The sequence below is a fragment of the Portunus trituberculatus genome, chromosome 39 (genome assembly GCF_017591435.1).
Source record: "Portunus trituberculatus isolate SZX2019 chromosome 39, ASM1759143v1, whole genome shotgun sequence".
Lineage (NCBI taxonomy): Eukaryota > Metazoa > Arthropoda > Malacostraca > Decapoda > Portunidae > Portunus > Portunus trituberculatus.
In genome coordinates, this window is record NC_059293.1 from 10833818 (window position 1) to 10854464 (window position 20647).

Sequence of the window (20647 nt, forward strand, 5' to 3'; positions counted from 1 at the left end):
CTTATGACGTGTCTTTTTTTTTTTTTTTTTCCATCACCCTAGCATGGGTATTAGGTCATCTTTCATTTATTTGTTTATTCTTTTAAGATTTAAACTTTCTTGGATTTCTATAAACAATATATTTTTTTATTTGTTTATTTCTTTTTATTTATTTATTTTGTATTTCTTTTTTAATATTGACATTATATACACACTCATGTTTTCATACAAGCTTCATTCACACAGGGATCCTACTCCTATCACAAAATTATTGTCCTTTGTTAGGGCGTGGGGGAAGGAGAGCTAACTCACAAGTATTCAGGGTGGCTACGTAGCATCACTACATAATTTATTACACATATACATGAAGAGGGAAAACATTCATATTACACCATGAAATCATACACACTTTCGTAGTTTTATTTACATACATAATGCTGAAATATTTACAGTGTCAAAATAAATATATACTCATAAATCACAGCTCTCTGATTAAATTGGTCTCAGTCAGGTAAATCATCAGTCTATCGATAGAAATAAAGAATGAAAGAAATGAAATAGTCTGCAGCCTTTTAAACACCTCGTTTCTTGTCCCGCGGGAGCCGCCAACACTCGCTGTACAACTAGATACAATTTGATATATACTGCTTTGACAGATAACCAAAGCTGGATACGATAACGAAGAGAAAGATGTCACAATAACCAGTAAATCATTATTTCATATTCTTACAAGTATAGTATCTCATTGATGATAGATTTAGTAGTAGATAGTTATCATAGACATTCATACTATTATACGCACGTAGTTCCTTCACAGACATATACCATCTGCTACTGGTTAAAACGGCAGTAGTGGTCTTGTGGTGGCGGTGGTAACAGTGGTGGTGGCGGCGGGCTATACTGACCCATACATACCCACACCCAGCCATAAATACTCAAAAGACACCCACCAGTCTACTATTTCATATCCCATGGTCAAAAGTTCCCTATATAGCTTAATTTTGGCTTAGTGAGATGATAAAGACAACATATGGAGGTCCATCACCGCTAGTCCCGGTGTTGCCTCCGGGCCGCCTCCCCCCGTGGACTTCCCACGGAAGCCTGCGGGGTGAAATACTTTTTAAAAAATATTTCCTAACAGTAATATTACGCTTCCATGGTCTGTTTATATTGTTTCTATAAAGGTTTCGTTGTGTTTGAAGTGTTTTCTGCGCCTGTATTGGGTAAATATGTAGCGCTTAGTGGCGTTTTATGGCGTAAGTTAAATTAAGGGTTTTTAACGGTCAAAAATTTCAACTTCCCATTTTGATCTTTTTTTATTTGAAGCTACTATAAGTGAGCCTTTATGGTATCAAAGAATCGTCTGTGCTCCTTTAAGTGTGAAATCAATCCAATGAGAGAAATATGTGGACTTTGAAATGGTATTTGGTGCTGTTGATCACAAGTCTTATTTTTCTTTATTTTACTTACTCACGTTTCTGCTTTTCGGTATAACTCGCTGTAGCATGCCTTAAAGATAGCTCAGACTCCGTGAAATGTGGTAAAATACTCGCCAAGTAAAAATGGCCTGACTTTCCAGGACGTTTTAAGAAACTTATTGTTAAAAAAGTTTTATACTTTTAACGTAATTAATTTAGAATTTTTTTTAAACTAGCTGAGCTGGAGATATTTTGATATTTTGAAAACTAGTTTAAATATTTATCACGTCATAAAATATCATGTATTCGGCCGTGGCTTCGTTTTTTCTAAGAGTCATTTTTTAAATCATATTGTTTACGTAATTTAGCAGAGTCACCCCGTTCTCGTTCTCTCTGATGACCACAGCCCAGGTGGTGAATCATCATAGCCCCTGGCTGGCGCCTCTTTTCCAACACCCCAGTTCATCAATATTTTGCCCAATATCTAGTGATTTCTACGTGTTTTCATGTGTTTTTAGGTTCAGGTGTGTATATGTTGGTAGCAGAAGGAGGAAAAAAGGAGAAATAAAGGAGGATAAGGGGGAAGGAAGGGGGAAGAGGAGGAGCAGCCAAGCCACAATACTTAAGTCGCCCTCCATTTCCTCAATATTTTGTCTAACATCTAGTGTTTTGATGTGTTTCTGGGCTCAGGCGTGTAGATGGAAGCAATAGAAAGAATACGAAGGAAAAACCATGGAGGAGGATGAAGAAGAAACGAGAAAAAGAAGCGGAATAGGAGGAGCCAATGTGTAATATTTAGGTAAGTATCCCTTTTAATCTTAACGTTCTTTATAATGCATACTGTTGGTTTTGGGATATATTTGGGGTGTTTCAAGTGTGTTCAGTAATGTTGCAGGGTGTTATGAGTATGTTTTTTATGCTTTTGTGTGTACTTTCAGTGTGTTTTAGGCCTTTTAGGTATATTTTACGTATCTTGAGTATGTGGATTGAGATGTTTTTCAGTATTTGCATGTTTTGAGTGTTTTTTGGAAGCATTTTGAGGGGTTGTGTGGTGTTTTGACTGTGTTTTTTGGTTAATTTTGAGTGTTTTAAGATGTGTGGGTGTGTGTTAGGAATCTTGTATGTGTGTGGGGGTGATTTGGGTATATATTGAGTGTTTTTAGTGAGTTTTAGGTGTGTTTGGGGCATTTTGAGGGGTTGCATGGTTTTTTGAGTGTGGTAAGGAATGATATTGAGTGTTGTAAATGGTTTGGGTGTGTGGGAATAGTGAGTTTTAGGTGTCTTGGTGCATTTAGAGGTGTTGCATGGTGTTTTGAGTGTGTTTTATGTTAGTTTTGAATGGTTTGAGTGTGTGGGGTGATTTTGTGGTATAGTGGTGTTTCTAGAGAGTGTACGTTGTGTGTGTTTTGGTGCGTATGTGCACACGTGCTCTTTGCTTTTTTGTTTTGTGTACCTGTGCCCTGCGTGGCAACACTACTTTTGTTCTTTTGTGTTTGTGTGTGTATGTGTGTGTTCCTCACCGTATTTTGTAGTGCCATGTCTGATTAATTTACTACCGTGTGATCCATGTATCCGTGTGTATGACGGGCTGAGTACACTGCAGGATAGCTCTGGCAAGATTCGGGACAACATTGACAGGGTAGCGGGTGAGGATGTAGGATGGGAACTTCTTGGGCCTCTCGGGTGAATCCTGGGAGAGAAGAGAAAAACCCAAGAACTCACCTGTCTTGACTGTCAATAATGTCGCTGCGCTGCCTGGATATGTAGACGAGCCTGGGTGTGACGGCCGTCATCTTGACTTAAGCCAGTTCCCGCTGCAGATGGAAAGTCTTGGTGATGGTAGACAGCCATCGCAGCTTCGTGTCGGTTGACGGGTCTCCGTTAAACTGCAGCTTGACGTACATGTCCCTGGGAGGAAGTGGAGGAAAGCCAAACGGGGGACTGGAGATAGCATGGCGAGAAACAGCAGCAGTATGAGACAGAGGAGGGCGAGACACAGGCTCGAAGCGCGTAGGTGAAAAACCTCTCGCTGTTTTGGCAACAGGGGCAGGCAATCCGTGATCGTGGGGTTCGAGCCTTCATCCACTCGTCTCTTGTTGGAAGTGGTTGAGCTCTCCGACCGAACCTCATGCTGACGATCAAACGGGGACTGAGTGGTGTCGTTAACAGGCCATTCATTAGGAATGGGATCATCCTCAGACAATGCTAAGTCCTCCTCCAGACTTGAAGCGGAGGGCAACTCAGAACACTCCATCGGGCCAGGCAAGGCCTCGACGGAAACCAAATAAGCCAAGCGGGGAACAGCTAGCACAGGCGAACCAGGAAGAGAGTGCCAGGGAAGGTCCGCACCCAACCAAGGTTGAAGTGCGACTCACAACGTAAAGTCGCTAATCGACTGAACAAGATCAATATGTTGTGTTTTTGCGACTGGTATTTCCAATTCCCGAAAGCTTCTTTTTCTTTGGCACTACGTGGCTTTGGTTAATGCAGCGCCAACGAAGTGCTTCTGCCCGTGGGGCACTCGACACTTTTCGAAGAGTATACCGTGCGACCCCAATTAATAAGTCCCTAGCAGCGGCATCCTTTTCATATAGTAATCGGCGATACACTTTCAATAATTCACCACACAACTAGCACATTAGGCCATATGGCACTGAACCTATACAAATCTATACATAGTATCGAAAATAGCAAAAAACGTTAGTTAATATAAATGAGTAAATAATGCATTTAGTTTTTATTAATGCGCATATAAATGCATTTCGAAACGTCTATAATATACATAGTACTCAAAATAAAATGGCGATCATGAGATGAAATCTCACAATAGGACACCTACCACATGCAGGACCTGCATCTGCTTGGGACTCATTAAGCCTTCCCCCAACACACACACACACAAAAAAAAAAGAAAGAAAAATTGTGCATAAAGTATTTTACTGCCTCGCAAGGAGGTGTAATTGCTAAGATTTACCGGTTATTCGAAATGCATTTATTTATTTATTTATTTATTTATTATTATGCAAGGCTGCCTAACTTTTACATGTGCTTAGTCTATGTTAAGGAGGAATCTGAAGCCAGCACACATTATAACAATAAGGTCTCTCTCTCTCTCTCTCTCTCTCTCTCTCTGAAGTCAAGAGTCGACCCTTCCGAATACATTGGTGAGTGGTGACGTCACATGTCAACAAAACCACCACCACCACCACCATCGCCACACCTCGGCTTCACCACCGGTACTTCGTAGCAGACAAGCTTGTAGCAAAGCAATGTCTGCCGTCAGGAGAGTCCAGGCAAGCTCCTATTATTGTTTATTTTGTCTTACATCCGTGTGGGAGTATTTATGTGAGCTGGAGGTTCTAAGGAATGAGGAGAATGTTTATTTAGCGGCACAGTCCGAGCATGCTTGTTTTACGACATTCTGTGGTGAAGAGTGTAGTAAAGATCGAAATGTTCTAAATATGCAACATAGTGCCTTATGTACTATGTAGATTGCCTAGAGAGAGAGAGAGAGAGAGCCTCTGTTATTTTACTGTTATGGATTCACAAGTAGATAACAATCTAATAAAATTAAGTGTTTTCTTTTTATCTGAAACAAGCAAAAATATATACTTAACAATTAATAGAAAATGCTTATTATTGTCAAATCCTGCAGTAAGTTAACAATTTGTTGAACAAGTACGTACAATTTTTGCTACATACAGATTTGTCTTCAGTACAAAGAGATTTGAAAGGTAAATATAAAATTAGAATGCACTTCTAAAACTATTAGACATAACTTTAAAGAGATTTTCCTTATTGTCACACACAAGTCATGGTAATCTTGTTTATGTTTAAGCTTAGTTATTATACTCTTAAGAAAGAGGGGCATCAGAAACAAATACGTTGATAAAGATACAAATAACTTTTCAGCAATGGGCAACATTTGGACGTATGTGGTACTTGTATGACTGCAAGTGGCAAAATCCTCTTGACTCAGCTGACAAAATTGTTCCCTACCTTGATGGCTCACACAAACCTATCTTCCATCCCTTGAGTAAGTATGGCACCTCATATCCTTTACTCACAATCAAACACACATCATTTTGATAATTTGCAAGATTCAATTGTGTTTCTAGAAAAGAGGAACATAACCTAGTCTATCCCAACTTAGGAACAGGGCAGATTTACACAGTGGATTCACTCACAAATGAGTCAACACTTAATAAAACTTAAGAAATGGTAGTTATAGATGGACAGCAATTGCAGTAGTGAACCTTGATTGACACCAAGCCTATGTAACTCACCTAGTTAGCCACCCTTAGCTCCCAAACCAGAAAAATACAATGAAGAGTAGAAAAAAGGTAGCTAGGAAAATGGGTACGCCAGTCAACTTTAGATGTAGATTACTGGATGATTGTAACAAACTGTGAGTGGACTGGAATGTGTACCCATTGAAACTGTTCAGAAATGCAGGATATATTATTGTGCAGCAAACAGCAGCACATGTGTGTATGCATATTACTCCACAAAGTCGTACAGAATGTCGCCTAAATGACTGTGAAGGGCTGATTTGAAGGATGGCAGCGAGTTCAGAGCAACAACATGGTCAGGCAAAGAATTCCATAAACGGACACACCGGAATGAGAAAAATCGAGATCTAAGATCCACTGAACTGTACTGGTGAGCTAATTTAAAACGGTGTCCACGAGTATGTGCATGTGGTGTTGTGATGAATAAATCTTCGGGAGAGATAGAACACTCAGAGTGGAAGATCTTCCAGTACTTTATTATGTCAGCACGAGTAAGGCGTCCACATACAGAGTAGAGGTCAAGAGCTAACAAACGCTCTTTGTAGGACAGTCCAGTCATTCCGTCTATGTGTCGAGTCCACGACCTCTGAACACTTTCTAGCATCTTTAGGTCTCCAAGATAACATGTGTTCCATAGGCATGAACAGTATTCTAGTAGTGGTCTTACATGTGTAATAAACAGATTTAGCATAAAATTCTGTGATCTACAAATAGTTGCTTTTAGTAAATTTGCTGCCAGACCTGCAGCCTTGTTAACTGTGGTTTTTATGTGCATGTGGAAGTGTAAAGAAGTGTCAACCAGTACACCAAGATCCTTGTGGGCATTAACCTTTTGTATATCTGTACTATTGAGTGACTAGGTGTTATATGGGCCTATGTCTTGCTCTGGAAAAGTGCCTCTGTTGAATCTCAGTGTGACACATTTATCTATATTTAAAGAAAGCCCCCAGGAGTTAGATATTCTATATATAGAGTTGATATCACGTTGGCAGTTAGATATGTCAACAACTGTGTGGGTGTGCGGCAAGTTACGAATGGGCAGATAAATCTTTAGATCGTCAGCAAATATTTTGCAGTCACTCTTTATATAAGACGGTAAGTGGTTTACATAGATAATAAAAAGTAAAGGACCGAGAACTGAACCCTGGGGTACTCGACTGGGTATTAACCCCTTCAATACGGTGACGCCTATGTAGGCATCATGAAGCCCCAGTAGCATATACGGTGATGCCTATGTAGGCGTCATATTTCTTTTCTGAGCTTTCTTCAGTTCATTTGTCCTGTATAGTGTGTTGGATACCAACTATACATCCTGTATGCTGTCCTTGAAATCCTAGTGCTCCTCCCACCATCCTTGTCTCCACCAATCACTAAAGATAAGCTACATGCGTCCCGCCTTGTGTCTAAAATTCCCCAATGGCATAGACTGTTCCCATCTCTCTCTCTCTCTCTCTCTCTCTCTCTCTCTCTCTCTCTCTCTCTCTCTCTCTCTCTCTCTCTCTCTCTCTCTCTCTCTCTCTCTCTCTCTCTCTCTCTCCTCTCCCATCTCCCTTCCCTCCTCCCCTCTCCTCTCGAAGATAAGTTACATGCCTTGTAACATTCAAAACACACACACACACACACACACACACACACACACACACACACACACACACACACACACACACACACACACACACACAAATACAAAACAAATTTTCTAATCTCTCTCTCTCTCTCTCTCTCTCTCTCTCTCTCTCTCTCTCTCTCTCTCTCTCTCTCTCTCTCTCTCTCTCTCTCTCTCTCTCTCTCTCTCTCTCTCTCTCTCTCTCCTTCCCTCCTCCCCTCTTCCTCTCGAAAGATAAGCTACATGCGTCCGCTTGTGTCTAAAATATTAGCAAATGTCACTCTCTCTCTCTCTCTCTCTCTCTCTCTCTCTCTCTCTCTCTCTCTCTCTCTCTCTTTCTCTGAAGAGAGAAGCGTCCACTTTCCTCTTCGAAGGCGATATAGTAACTAAAAAATAGCAGCATAATACACAAAGACGACAAGTATGACAAGCTTGCACGAGTTTCCTGCGCTCGGGCGTGCGGCACTACCACCCGTATATCATACAGGCGGGCTTTTTTAACATCCGGCGCGAAGGGGTTAACTTGTGACTGCTTGGGATGCCTGTAACAGAGACAGACATTGTTCACTGAGTGAGGAAGTCTTTGATCCACTGTAGGAGGACACCAGAGATGCCAAGACAGGAAAGTTTTTTAGGAGAATAGTGTGGTTGACAACATCAAATGCTTTAGAAAATCAAACAGAATTAAGTCTACTGTATATCCACTGTCTAGCCATGTTGTGATAAGAGTTGTAAGTAAGCAGTAGTTGGTCCTCAGTTGATCTCCCACTCCTGAAACCAAACTGGTCTGTAGATAAAATGCCATTACTATTAAGATATTCTGTAGGACCGTCAACCACTATGCGCTCAAGAGTCTTGCAACACACGGATGTTAGGCTTATTGGTCTATAGCAGTAGTACTCAACTGGCGGACCGCGGTCCAAATCCGGACCGCCGATAGCTGTTGTGCAGACCCCGGTACACACACACAAAGGCAAGGTTTTGGAAAGATTTTGGAGTATCAGAAAAGAAGTACAAGAATTCCTTAGAAGCCAACAAAGTGCCGCCAAAGCAAATAAGTTTTTAGACATTTTGGAAGACGAAAAGGAGATGGAAAAGACAGCATTCTTAACAGACATCACTTTTCATCTCAACTACAAGAAATAAAACAACACAGTGTGTGATCTTATTTCATCTGTTCAAGCTTTCCAGAAGAAGCTGGAACTTTTCAAAAATGACTTGCAGGGAGAACTTCATCACTTTCCCAGACTTTTGGAGCATACCAATGGAGAGAAAGGTCACAATTATACTGAATTTATTGATAAACTGATTGGCAACTTCAAAGATCGTTTTGGTGATGGTGATTTTTCACTAGGAAGTCTGCTGTTGCTTTTTATTTGGAACCCCTTCATGGTTTCAAATGTAACCTTGTTTTCACACGAAGCAAAACAGGCGTTCAAATGGGTAATTGCTGCATCAGTTCAAATGGAACTAATTGATCTGCATGAAAATATGATCCTAAAAGAGGAGAGTGCTCAGTGTGATCCTGTCATATTCTGGACACAGAAGGTATCACACGATTCTTTTCCTAGTCTGCATAAAGTTGCAGTGTATGTTCTGACAAAGTTTGGATCTACTTACAGTTGTGAATCTGCTTTTTCTACAATGAATTTAGTGAAAACCAAATACCGCTCTAGAATGACCAATGAACACCTTCACCAATGTCTGAGATTGGCTGTCACATCCTTTGTTCCCAGGTTCAAGGCCATTGCAAAGAACAAGAAATGTAACTTTTCACATTAATGAGCATTTACAAAATTCAATCATTCTGTGACAAATGTACATGAGTAATGTTTACGAACTTTACGTTTTCAGTTAGTGCAGTACCGGCATTATAATGAGTTTAAAAGATATTTTCTCTGGATTTTTCTTTGGCAGTTAGAAAGGATTTCTTTGCAAACATAGTAATAGTACTATTATTATTATTGTAGAATTGACTTTTTTCTGAAGTTGGAATTATGAATAACTTTGAAGTTTAAAGTTGTGTACTTGTAACTTGAAATAAAATGTTTTGCATGCTTATGTGTATCAGATTTATATCCCTATTTTATAAATCATCATTCGGACCTTTGACATATAGAAAACTGTGTTCTTGGACCTTCACTAAAAGAAGTTGAGTATCCCTGGTCTATAGTTTAACGGCTGATGGTGTTTATATGCAGGGAGTTTTATATTAGAGTACTCAGTGTTCACATTGGTAACTGCTGATTGAACAGTTGGTCTTCATCTGAGTGAGCCATGCTACCCTTAGCTCTTCCTGCCAAACCATGTCAAAAATAATTTCAGTTCATATCACCTGCATTTTTCTCATTTGTGATTTAACTTCCTATCAGGGGTGTGGAGTCGGATTTTCAAAAGTCCGACTCCGACTCCGACTCCGACTCAAGTAAATTTAAATGTTGCGACTCCGACTCCGACTCCAGGAAATTTGAAGGTTGCAACTCCGACTCCGCTTTTTTTTCTCTCGCTGATGAGGCCTTCTTGGCATCTGCTGAAGTGTGTTGTCAGCCTAGCTCAGCAAGGGGGAGAATGGAGACGCATACGCAACTCGTATAATACAGGATCACACGATGTACTAGTACCACACTCATTTTACCATCGTTGGATATCACTTAGCAATTAACCTCTATGATAAATATACACATTAGCTCATGCAAAACACCATAGAATATGGCAAAAGGGGATACCCGTATTATCTGCTGTCTGGGTAGTTGTTGCGGCATGTACCGCCTTCCTTCCTTAGGGTATATCCTCAACAAAATACAAAATAAAAAGCATGAAAAAATATTGAAAATACCAATATTCCCGCAGACTGCTTGATTGGATGCATCCTCCACAAAGTAAATTTCTCCCAATTTGTAGGAATCTCCATGAAGTGGAATCTTTACTCGAAAATTTATCACGTAAAGGAGTTGGAGTCGCTCATATTTTTACCGACTCCGACTCCGAGTCTGGCTTCAATTCCGACTCTGATTCCGACTCCGACTCTGGCCAAAAGTAGCTGACTCCAACTCCGACTCCGACCAACTCCGACTCCGACTCCGACTCCGACTCCACACCCCTGCTTCCTATCTCAGCTAAACTTAGTATAACTTGTCATGATATAATGTTTTCCCCCATCAGAGTCAAACACATTTGAAAAATGAATTATTAAGTGGTATGAGACTGTCATATCTACATAATTTTAAAATCTCTCTGAATGTACCTTTGTACCTAGTATGCCAAATTTTGGATATATGCATATGAAGACATGTAAGCTTTATTTTCTTAACTTAGATAACCTTTGTACTTATATACATAAGTATAATGTTCTTTAAAAGAAAGTAAGAGTAAAATTAAAGTAGTACATTACTTGTATCCATACTTGCTATAGAGAGAGAGAGAGAGAGATTAAAGGCAGTAGATACTACAGTAAATGACTCCAACAGATGACTCCGGAGATCACGTGGTGGTGATCAACTCTCGGGACATTGCCTTTCCTGGTGACGAGTGGGAGAAACGTGTGTACTTCCACCACACAGGCTATGCTGGAGGAGCCACCTGGACCCTGGCGTGGCAGCTTCATGAAGCTGACCCCACCATGGTAAGAATGGCATATCCACTCCACACAGAATGTCATTATCATTTGTGTTAGTCATTATAATGTTACTTTTATGGATTTAATATCAGTTTTGATAATATTGTTCGAAATTACAGTAGTTTTTCCCTCTCTAGGAGTCTTTACTATGTATTTTCTCCTTAATTTTTTAGAGTAATTTGAAAAAGTTATTTTATGTGCATAGCATTCATATACTTGTATCTTTATAAGATGAAGGTAGAGGTGGGAGCATGTGATATAACCTAGGTGCATGTGGCCTTAGCACTTACCTTAGTCTCAGTAACCTTTGTTGTGAATGGTATCCCTTACCCAGGACACAGGCCACTGTGATGTTCATCTTTCCCGGGTTTCCCAGGTACCTGGTAGCACACACAGGCTTACCCATACCATTTCATAATGAGCCCTTTCTTTGCCTTATTTAAAGTGTATTGTGAAATCTTAGTACAGTGAAGACTCAATACTAGAACGTCTTAATACTCAAACTTTTCAATACTTGAACGCAAAAGTTCAATTAAATAAAAGCAACCCCCGCTTAACGAAGGTTCACACAATGAAATTTCGCTACAATGAAGGTTTCATTTTACTACCATCTGCTCGTTCAACGAACACCAAACTCGCTTTAATGAAGTTTTATCCAGGTAATTTTTCCAAGTTTGAAAGCACTGCCGTATCACGCAAACTGACAGGCTTTTGAATACACCAGTGCCTCTCGTGGACAACACGCGCACCACTCACTCCCCCTGTTCAAAACAATAACAGCGTCAGCAGCAGCTCGTCTTCCCTCGCTCAACTTACCACCAAAATGCCCTGCAATGTTGCCTAGCGTTGCTAAGAAGACCAGGAAGTCTCTTACTTTCGAAGTGAAGCTGGATATTATTCACATACACGAGAGGCGAGAAAACTAATAGCATTGCTCGCCACCATGTTGACTCCATCTACTGTCTCTACTATTTTCAAGTCAGCAGACTCTATTAAGAAGGCTGGTGAGACCGTATCTTCCTTGCAAGGTAAAGAAACCACCTGAACTTGTGACTCTACAGTGGATAAAATGGAAAGCCTTGTGGAAATGTGGTACATAAGTTTTGTATGTGATACAGTGATGTGCCCTTTGTTTACATTCCACAGGTTGCCGGTTAGTGTCTTTCCCATTTCACTCTCCCTCCCTTCATAAATTTAAGATCATCAACATTATAAAGTTACATACATACATACATTAGTGTACATTATAATGACTTAAATACAACTGCCTAAATGTTTAACTTCGTAATTTTTACTTTCATTAAACCTTTCACTGTACTATGATGCACTCTCGCTTTGTTTACTCAATGGAAGTTCAAGTCAGCGGTTAAACTTGTTATAATAGGTTCGCTTAATGAACGGATTTTTAGGAACGTAACCCCTTCGTTAAGCAGGGGTTGCCTGTACTAAAAAAAATACCTAGTAGTCAAACATCCATACACATGGTTGTAAAGAAAGGCTCCCTGGCCTCTTTCCTCTTTCTTCTCCTCCTGCAAGTTGGGCTGCTGTGGTGATCAGAATAACATTAATCTGCATTCTGTTTGTATTTTTTTTTATTTAGAAACTTATAATAGAACCAAAGCCTTCTTAGTGATGAAAATATCTGGTAATTGAAAGGCCACACACACAGTTGTAAACAAATCACTGGCCTCTCCCTTCCTGTCACCGCCATTGTCCCGTTCTAATACTGGTAATACCATAGCAAAATACCAGTCAGGTAAACTGGATCCCTAGTCCCACACTCATGAGAAAAACAACATTCTTCTGTCTATTGTGTAGTTTTTCATGTAAAAACTTACAATGGCACCAAAGAGGATTATTAGTGGTTAAAATAAAGAATTTAGTGAGTGCAAGTATTAGTGAACCACAACCCTCCCCTAGTTGGTTCACAGGAATCACACCAGAAAAGTTACCAGACATTTTCATGGATGGTGACCCATCCTCCAACGACCTTTCTCCTCCTCCTCACCCTTCTCCCCTCACCTTCTATGTTATCCATCACCAGCCTTCACTTGAGGCCCCGCGTGCCAAACAATCGTAACCCGAAAATCTTACTTTTGAGTAAAACACGCTTAAAGTTAAACACTGATTACTCACCTAAGATTGGTCAGAATATATGTAAGTATTATACATGAAATGAAAGGTCTTGGGTAGTTCTGTTTAGTTATTTAGGTTTTGATAGTAAATCAGAATATTTCCGGTTTATTAACATTGGGTTAATTAAACCCCACTCAGTAGCAGTAATTTTCTTTTTTTTCTTAAAACATTTCTAAGTTATTATTTTAAGAGTACTTGTTTTAATTTGGAATATGTCAAGGTTTCATGATGGTAGCTGTAAAAGTAAATATTGTATTATTTTTTTTCGAGCAAAAAAAATTAATATTAATCCTTACGAGTTAAAGGGCTAGTCTGACACATACGTGTCAAGGGGGAGAGAGAAGGTCAGATTTGGCTTGGCCGGCATCACCATACGACTTTTACACCCATCTATTCCATGGAGCAGTCGTTATCTCAAAATCTCAAATTTCAGGGTTATGTTTGGCATGCGGGGCCTCACTTGTGGTATGTGTAAATGAAAATTATTAAAAAGAAATGTATTGAAATTTTTGTAAACTTGAGGTTTTGCTAAGATTAAAACAAATTGCCTGATTTATAGGTATCACTAGTTGAACTTTTTGATACTCGAACAGCCATTTGGAATGAATTAAATTTGAGTATTGAGTCACCACTGTACTAAATTATCCCGTCACCATATTGATATACACTTTTAGATTGAATTTGTTGGTGAAGTTCTGACACTCTCCGTTATGTAACTCTTCTTGTATTTTCTCAACCATAGTGTATAAAATTATTGTTTCCAGTTCATATGAAAACAGATGTACATTCATTTAACTGTCCTTTGAAGGAGTTTTCTTTTCTTTATATACACATACCTCCAATCTTATTGACTTAGGGGAACTGAAACTTTGGTACTTTCTCAGTTTTTTCTATTGTATTTATGTAATGTGGGTTATGTATGAAGTGTTTCTTCATACTACAGGTAACTCTTGATTTATGGGTGTTTAATTTATGCGTTTTTGTTAATACGCGACCGAAAAAATATTATAATTAATGAAATTTGCGTGATTGGTGTGCTTATACGCGATTTGGCCCGGCCACATTTTCAAACTGAGCGCCAGACGCAGTTTCAAACTGCACGCTAGAGTGGACAGCGACGGCAAGTGCTTGTGGGGTGTGAAGACATTGGCGTTTTTTGCTTTCTCTTATTATTTCTTGCGTTTCTCTTTCCTTTAAATACGCTTCTAGTATTTAGAATGGTAAATAATAAAAACATGTCAATTTAGCCAAATAAATAGAGTATTTTGTACAAAATTTTTGGACCACATCCCCCCTATTATCTGTTGTTTCTTATGAGAATAAAAAGTTTGTTTTACGCAAATATTTATATACACGATGCCTCTTGGAATGCATCTATCGCATAAATCGAGCTACCTGTATATTGTATGATTTCCTAAGGTTAATGATATTCTTTTATTAGAAGACTCCTCTGATTCATCAAATTGACTCCAATCTTTTGCAGATAATAAGGAAAACTATATACAACAAACTAAGTAAAAACCTATTAAGGCGAGGAAGAATGGCTCGGCTCCACATATTCCCTGATGACAAGGTATGTTAATGTAGTTTTAATGATCAAAGTAAACCTTCTCAACCAAGAGTGTTACTGCTGCTTTCATCCTCTTTCTAGGGTTGTTTCAATGGTTTACAGAAATAAAGGGAGAGATTGTATTATCAGCTGAATATCCATTCTTATGCATCTATTTATATGCTTAGGTACTACAAGTTTTCTCCACAACAGATACCTGACAGCATCCTGAAGAATGTTTCAGGCCAGATGCGCCAGCTCCGCCCAGTGCCCAGACGCCTTGACCATTACCCACAAGAACAAGTAGAAAACTTTCCCAAGATATTTGACTGGCCAAAGGATCATGTCATCAATTAGTTTTGTAAAACAATACATAAGGCATATTACATGTAACAAATTCAATGCAAGGTAACATGATATTGAATGGGAGAAATTAGTTTATCATGATAATATTGAATGGGAAGATTTAAATGTTTATTACTGCAGTAATATTCAGGGTAGTGTAAAGAGATAAGAATATCTCTTATAATTAAATAAGTAGCTGAAGGATTACATTTTCTGGTATGTTACATAATTACTGATTCGCTGTCGAGATTCTCTATCTCCCTATCCTCCATTCATTAGAACCATGTGTGTGTGTGTGTGTGTATTTAGAATTTTTATATCTGGCATGTTCTTGTAAATAAAACTGCCACAATGAAATCCACTTGTGATCAGTACCTCATAGGCAATCAGTGAGGAACTCAGTGGGTGTATTTCCAAGTAAATTTGATCTTGTAAATAAAAAGAGTAATTATTATTTACTTTTGTTATTGTTGTTCACATTTATAAGAAAACCAATAACATGTAACAAGTGTAGACAATCTTGGTGGCCACCATACTCCATGATCAACATGCAATTCTTGTTGAGACAATATTCAATTCTGTATCCAAACCCTTATCAAATTGCCTTGTAAGAAAAACTGATTAAACATCTTACACACTGTCCAAATAACTACATATATTGCAGAAAGCAAAGTTGGTCACCATATACATAATTATTAACTTTTAATGCATGAATATCACAATTCCTGAAATGAAATATGAGTGTATCCACAGCCCCTTTCCCTGCATGCTTAGCTGTTGTGGTGGCTTCAGCTGAACAGGGCAATGGCTAGTGAGGATTGTTGTTGGCTTTCTTGTTGCAAATCACAAACCATCATACACCAGCCATTAATGAAACAACCTTGACAAACTCTGGTATTCTCTGCTCTGGTCACTGGAATCATACCTTTCATAACCTATTTGCAGAGTGCTAACTGCTGGACTTATGTTCCTGCTGCTGGTTAACTACATTGTCACCAGTCCATCTCAGCAAACACAGGGTACAAGGTTGTGTGAAGTGTATAGTTAAGTTGGATGGAATGAAACATGAGAGCTGCTGAGGAAGGGGCATTGCCACCTGTTGAGGTGAGTTTGAAAAGCTACCAAGACAGAATACCTTGACTGGCAAGAGTTGGCCAGCTCCAAGGTAGCTGTAAACCACACAGCATCAGTCTCTGATATGAACCACAGGGCAATACTACTACAACTCCAGGGCTCCCAAGAGTAGCCTACAAAAATAATTATTTGAAATTCAAAAGATTTAGTACTAAAAATTCTGTACACATCATGTCACTGATATAAGACAACGAAGTATACATTATATCAAGATTAGGTCCTGTTTACAAATATAAAAAACCTTGAAAAATTTCATCATAATATTGAGTCAACTCTTGCTAAAATTTACGAAATTCCAACAATAACAAACATCTACATTCCTACATATGTGTCACTGCAGTGATCTCTTAAAAAAAAATATGCAAATTTTTCCAATTAAAAAAAGAGCACCTTTAGCTCACACCAGTGAGATAGAGTGAAGCACAACAGTGCTCACTCCACACAAAGATATGTCAAGGACACGATGGCAAGTTAGTCTGGTCCTAGGCAGTACTTCATTCTACTAACATTTCAAAAGCTGGGTAATAGGGGCTATATATGCAATTTCTCTAACAATAATGTAGGTGCTCATTTAAAGTCAAAGGGCTTCATAATTGATCACTAATTTAAACATTTATGTACATTACAAGTATTTGCAAATAAACTAACACAAATGTGAAAAATGAAGCATGGAAAACCACAGGACAGATAGAATGTGGCAGCAGAAACAAGCCCTTGCCTCTCCCCTTCCTCAGAATAATGATGGTAATGAGATGAATCATGACACTGTGAACACTCACACAAAACTGCCTTCCATCTCCACTTTAGCTTAGCACTGCGTGGCTCAAACTTAATGGCCAAGGGCCGAGGCTGCATTTCAACATTTTTCCCAAACACCACTAAAGCGACCCTCAGTTCTGTTTACCTTCACCCTTCCCTTCTATATCAAGGAAGAAATAGTTGCCAGAACTCTTCTGCTCGGTATCCTTCTGGCTGGAGTCCTTGTTGATGCGCGGCCGGAAGTTGTTGGGGTCACGACGGAAGGTGATGCCCAACATCTCGAGGAACTTGTTCATGCCAGAAACAAGCGTTTGTGGGGCATTAGCGGTAGTCTTGACAGAAGGTGTCCCTTCAAACACAATGACACGGTCTGCCAAGTAAGTTGCCATGATGAAATCGTGCTCCACAACAAATGCGGTCTTCTTAGCGTGCATGATATACCGTTTGATGACCTTGGCAGCAGCCAGACGCTGCTCAGAGTCCAGATAGGCTGAGGGTTCATCAACGAGGTAAACTTCAGCTGGCGTGCCCAAACACAGGGTAAGTGCTACACGCTGCAACTCTCCTCCTGAAAGATGCTGCACCTCCTGCTCTATTAGCTCCTCAATCTTCATTGGCTTCATCACATCTGTTACAAACTGAGGGTGAATATAGGCATCGCGAATCTTGTCGTGAAGCAGTTGGCGAACAGTCGACTGGCTCTTAGGGCTGATCTTCTGTGGCTTGTAGGAAATATGAAGCTCAGGTAATTCTGACTTGCCATCATCTGGGTCGAGTCTCCCAGCCAGCATCCTAATAAAGGTAGTCTTTCCTGTTCCATTTTCACCCAGCAGAACCATGATTTCAGAATCAGTAAAGTTGCCAGCCTCCACTGTAAGTTGGAATTCTCCCATCTTCTTTGTCATTTTGGGGTACTTGAAGCGACACATGCGCTTGATCTCCTCCTCAGTTAGCTGGTCTGAAACCTTGAAGGTGAGAGATTCCTCCCTAAAGCGAAGATTCTCAGTAGGAACAAAGCCGTCCAGGAAAACATTGATTCCTTCACGCACAGAGAAGGGGACAGTGACCACCCCATAAGCTCCAGGCTGGCCGTAAAGACAGCAGATGAAATCTGAAAGGTAGTCAAGGACAGCCAAGTCGTGCTCTACCACCACAACATAGTTGTCAGCCTTCACCATGGAGCGGATGGCCCGGGAAGCATTGAGACGCTGCTTCACGTCAAGATAGGAGGACGGCTCATCATACATGTAGATGTTGGCATTCTGGATACAAACCATGGCAATGGCAAAGCGCTGCAGCTCTCCACCAGAGAGATCTTCAATGTTGCGACCCAAGACAGCTCGCAGATCTAGGGCAGTGAGGATGTCCTCCATATTCCCGAGATCATTCTTCTTGTGGAGAAGATCCTTGACAGCGCCCTTCACTGCCTTGGGGATCTGGTCCACATACTGAGGCTTAATGATTGCCTTCAGGTCATCCTCCAGGATGCGAGTGAAATAGTTCTGCAGTTCATTACCACGGAAGTAAGTCAGGATGTCAGTCCAGTCTGGGGGATCAGAAAACTGGCCCAGATTGGGTTTGAGCTTCCCAGCCAGGATCTTCAGAGCAGTGGACTTGCCAATACCATTGGTGCCCACCAAGCCAAGCACCTCCCCTCGGCGCGGTACAGGCAGACGATGCAGCTTGAAGGAATTCTTGTTGTAGCGATGAACAGTCTCCTTCTCAAGATTGCTCGGGAGGTTGATGATCATGATGGCCTCGAAGGGACACTTCTTGACGCAGATACCACAGCCAATGCAAAGCTCTTCACTAATGGCAGCCATCTTGTCATTTGGTGTTACTTCAATGCACAGCTTGCCCATCCGCACCACTGGGCAGGACTTCTTGCACTCCTGCCGACACCGCTTGGGCTTGCACTTCTCCGTGTTAACAATGGCAATACGAGTCTGCTTCTCGCTGTCATCTTGCTTCTTGCGGGGAGGCATCTTGACAGTAGATACTTAGTGTCTGTAAAGAGGAAACTGTCTCAATATGATTTGTAACTTTCAGGCTTCCTACGAAAGACACAGTGGAGAAAACTTAGTTGCATTTAGAAAGAAAATAATTAAATGTTTGAGACCTTGCTGAAGGAAATATTTGGAATATCTAATAAAAATCTTTAGCCAAAAAGAATCTAATAAGAAAAGTTATATTAATCCTCAGTTTAATATATCCTAATCTAAAAAAATATATGAAGCTGACAAGGGAAATAGTATAATACATCAGTTAATAAAATTAATGAAAAATTGACAGTTCTTAAGTAGCTCATCTAAAATCTCTTAGAAACACATAAAGAATATGGAAATGTGGTTATTTCTCTCTTTTCAGTCAGAAAGTGTTATCACGACTGGCTCTATTTCTGTAAGCTGATAAGCTGCCAGCTGTGTTCCTCTCATCACTGCTATTCCTAACTGACAATCACAGTGTGACTTTCCTATATCAATACACAAGAAAACCATTGAAATTATAACAATTACAAGAGAATAATGAAAATGCAAAAAAAAAAAAAGATAGGAACAATAAAAAATACATTAATATAAAAAAAAAATCAGTTTACATCCAAATTAGATTCCAGAACCTATTTCAGGTATTTGCCTGAGGCACTCTCTCTCTCTCTCTCTCTCTCTCTCTCTCTCTCTCTCTATATATATATATATATATATATATATATATATATATATATATATATCAATGACTGGTGAACAAAACTGGAACAAACTGTGAGGACATGCTACGACTGCAATTGTTATGAATACATCAGCTACACACAGGAATATGGAGGATATACAAAATATATGGAAATAGTCTTACATATATGAATAATTTAGTAAACTTGAACATTACTGACACCTTCGTTCACTGGCATAAAGGAAACTGACAAACACTGAATCACATGACGCAGAATTATAAGACCAACAGTGAAAGAAAGCTCCGCGCCTTCAGCCCATCATCAGTGGTGAGGAGGTCAGCACTGCCGGGTATGACTCGGCCTGCCCCGCCGATCTCCCCACCACTACTTTCACCCACCACATATGCCCGTGTGGCCCTTATTTTGAGCTCCCTTCGAGCCAAAGTCTTCATATAGGTATGATTTAACCTGAGATCACGGTGAGGTGCCGTAGGGAGGCAAGAGGGAGCGGTGCCGCCCTTCAGGCAAGACACACGTGGAGCCTCTTAGGGCGCCTTGGCCAGCTGTCAAAGGCAATCCAGATCTTTTCCATTAACGCCCATTTTATAGACCCGCTTCCCTCCCCTCACCCTCAAACATGCACATCATCCTGCACCAGGGATTAATGACGAATCTCACTTCAGTCTGCAAGTCAAGACGTGGAGGACTCACCTAAAATAAGACCAAAGTGGGCGCCGTGAGGTTGCGTCACGGAGAGCCTGGGAGTGCTATGGTGGTGGTGGTGGTGGTGGACGAGGTAGATAGAGAGGATACAAGCCTAAGGTGGACAGGCAAAGCAGACAAAAAATATATCCGCATTTATCATCGTCACCAAAATAACAAATTTATCTCCCAAATCACTGTTTCCCAACTTAACCTCAGAAGCTGAAATAAATAGCTATGGATATAGGTAAGTACGTTGTTCTAATTAAGTTGAAAATAAATAAATAAATAAATATAAATGAAATTAAACTTTAATGATCCCATTGTTTTTAGGTAAGTGTACAGTGACATGTAATCACACATCATTAGAGAGAGAGAGAGAGAGAGAATTTAGGAACCATCCCCTGATGCGGATAATCTTGGGATGCCCCAGGATTGCACGG

The 20647-nt window shown here is 40.0% G+C and overlaps 2 protein-coding genes across 3 annotated transcripts; one reads left to right on the forward strand and one right to left on the reverse strand.

The window, feature by feature from the left end:
• The first annotated feature begins 4543 nt into the window (after positions 1 to 4543).
• Positions 4544 to 15395, forward strand: LOC123515443 (39S ribosomal protein L13, mitochondrial-like). The gene is made up of 5 exons (XM_045274009.1): positions 4544 to 4690; positions 5310 to 5433; positions 10763 to 10917; positions 14531 to 14620; positions 14810 to 15395. The coding sequence occupies exons 1-5, from the start codon at positions 4667 to 4669 to the stop codon at positions 14951 to 14953; spliced, it is 537 nt and encodes a 178-aa protein (XP_045129944.1). The 5' UTR covers positions 4544 to 4666; the 3' UTR covers positions 14954 to 15395.
• On the reverse strand, positions 15390 to 20342 carry LOC123515442 (protein Pixie-like). 2 transcript variants are annotated; one of them, XM_045274007.1, is made up of 2 exons: positions 20214 to 20342; positions 15390 to 18841 (listed from the first exon to the last, which is right to left on the reverse strand). In XM_045274007.1, the coding sequence occupies exon 2, from the start codon at positions 18817 to 18819 to the stop codon at positions 16966 to 16968; it is 1854 nt and encodes a 617-aa protein (XP_045129942.1). In that variant the 5' UTR covers positions 18820 to 18841; positions 20214 to 20342; the 3' UTR covers positions 15390 to 16965. The 2 variants fall into 2 exon arrangements, with proteins under 2 accessions (XP_045129942.1, XP_045129943.1); XM_045274008.1 differs by lacking the exon at positions 20214 to 20342 and adding an exon at positions 19971 to 20058.
• Positions 20343 to 20647: the final 305 nt, after the last annotated feature.

Excerpts from the sequence above, each read along its gene's own strand:
- LOC123515442 (XM_045274007.1), bottom strand. The coding sequence starts at position 18,819 with ATGCCTCCCCGCAAGAAGCAAGATGACAGCGAGAAGCAGACTCGTATT.
- LOC123515443 (XM_045274009.1), top strand. The coding sequence starts at position 4,667 with ATGTCTGCCGTCAGGAGAGTCCAG. Across the intron at positions 10,918-14,530 it reads ATGAAGCTGACCCCACCATG|ATAATAAGGAAAACTATATA; the intron begins GTAAGAATGGCA and ends AATCTTTTGCAG. Across the intron at positions 14,621-14,809 it reads ACATATTCCCTGATGACAAG|ATACCTGACAGCATCCTGAA; the intron begins GTATGTTAATGT and ends TCTCCACAACAG.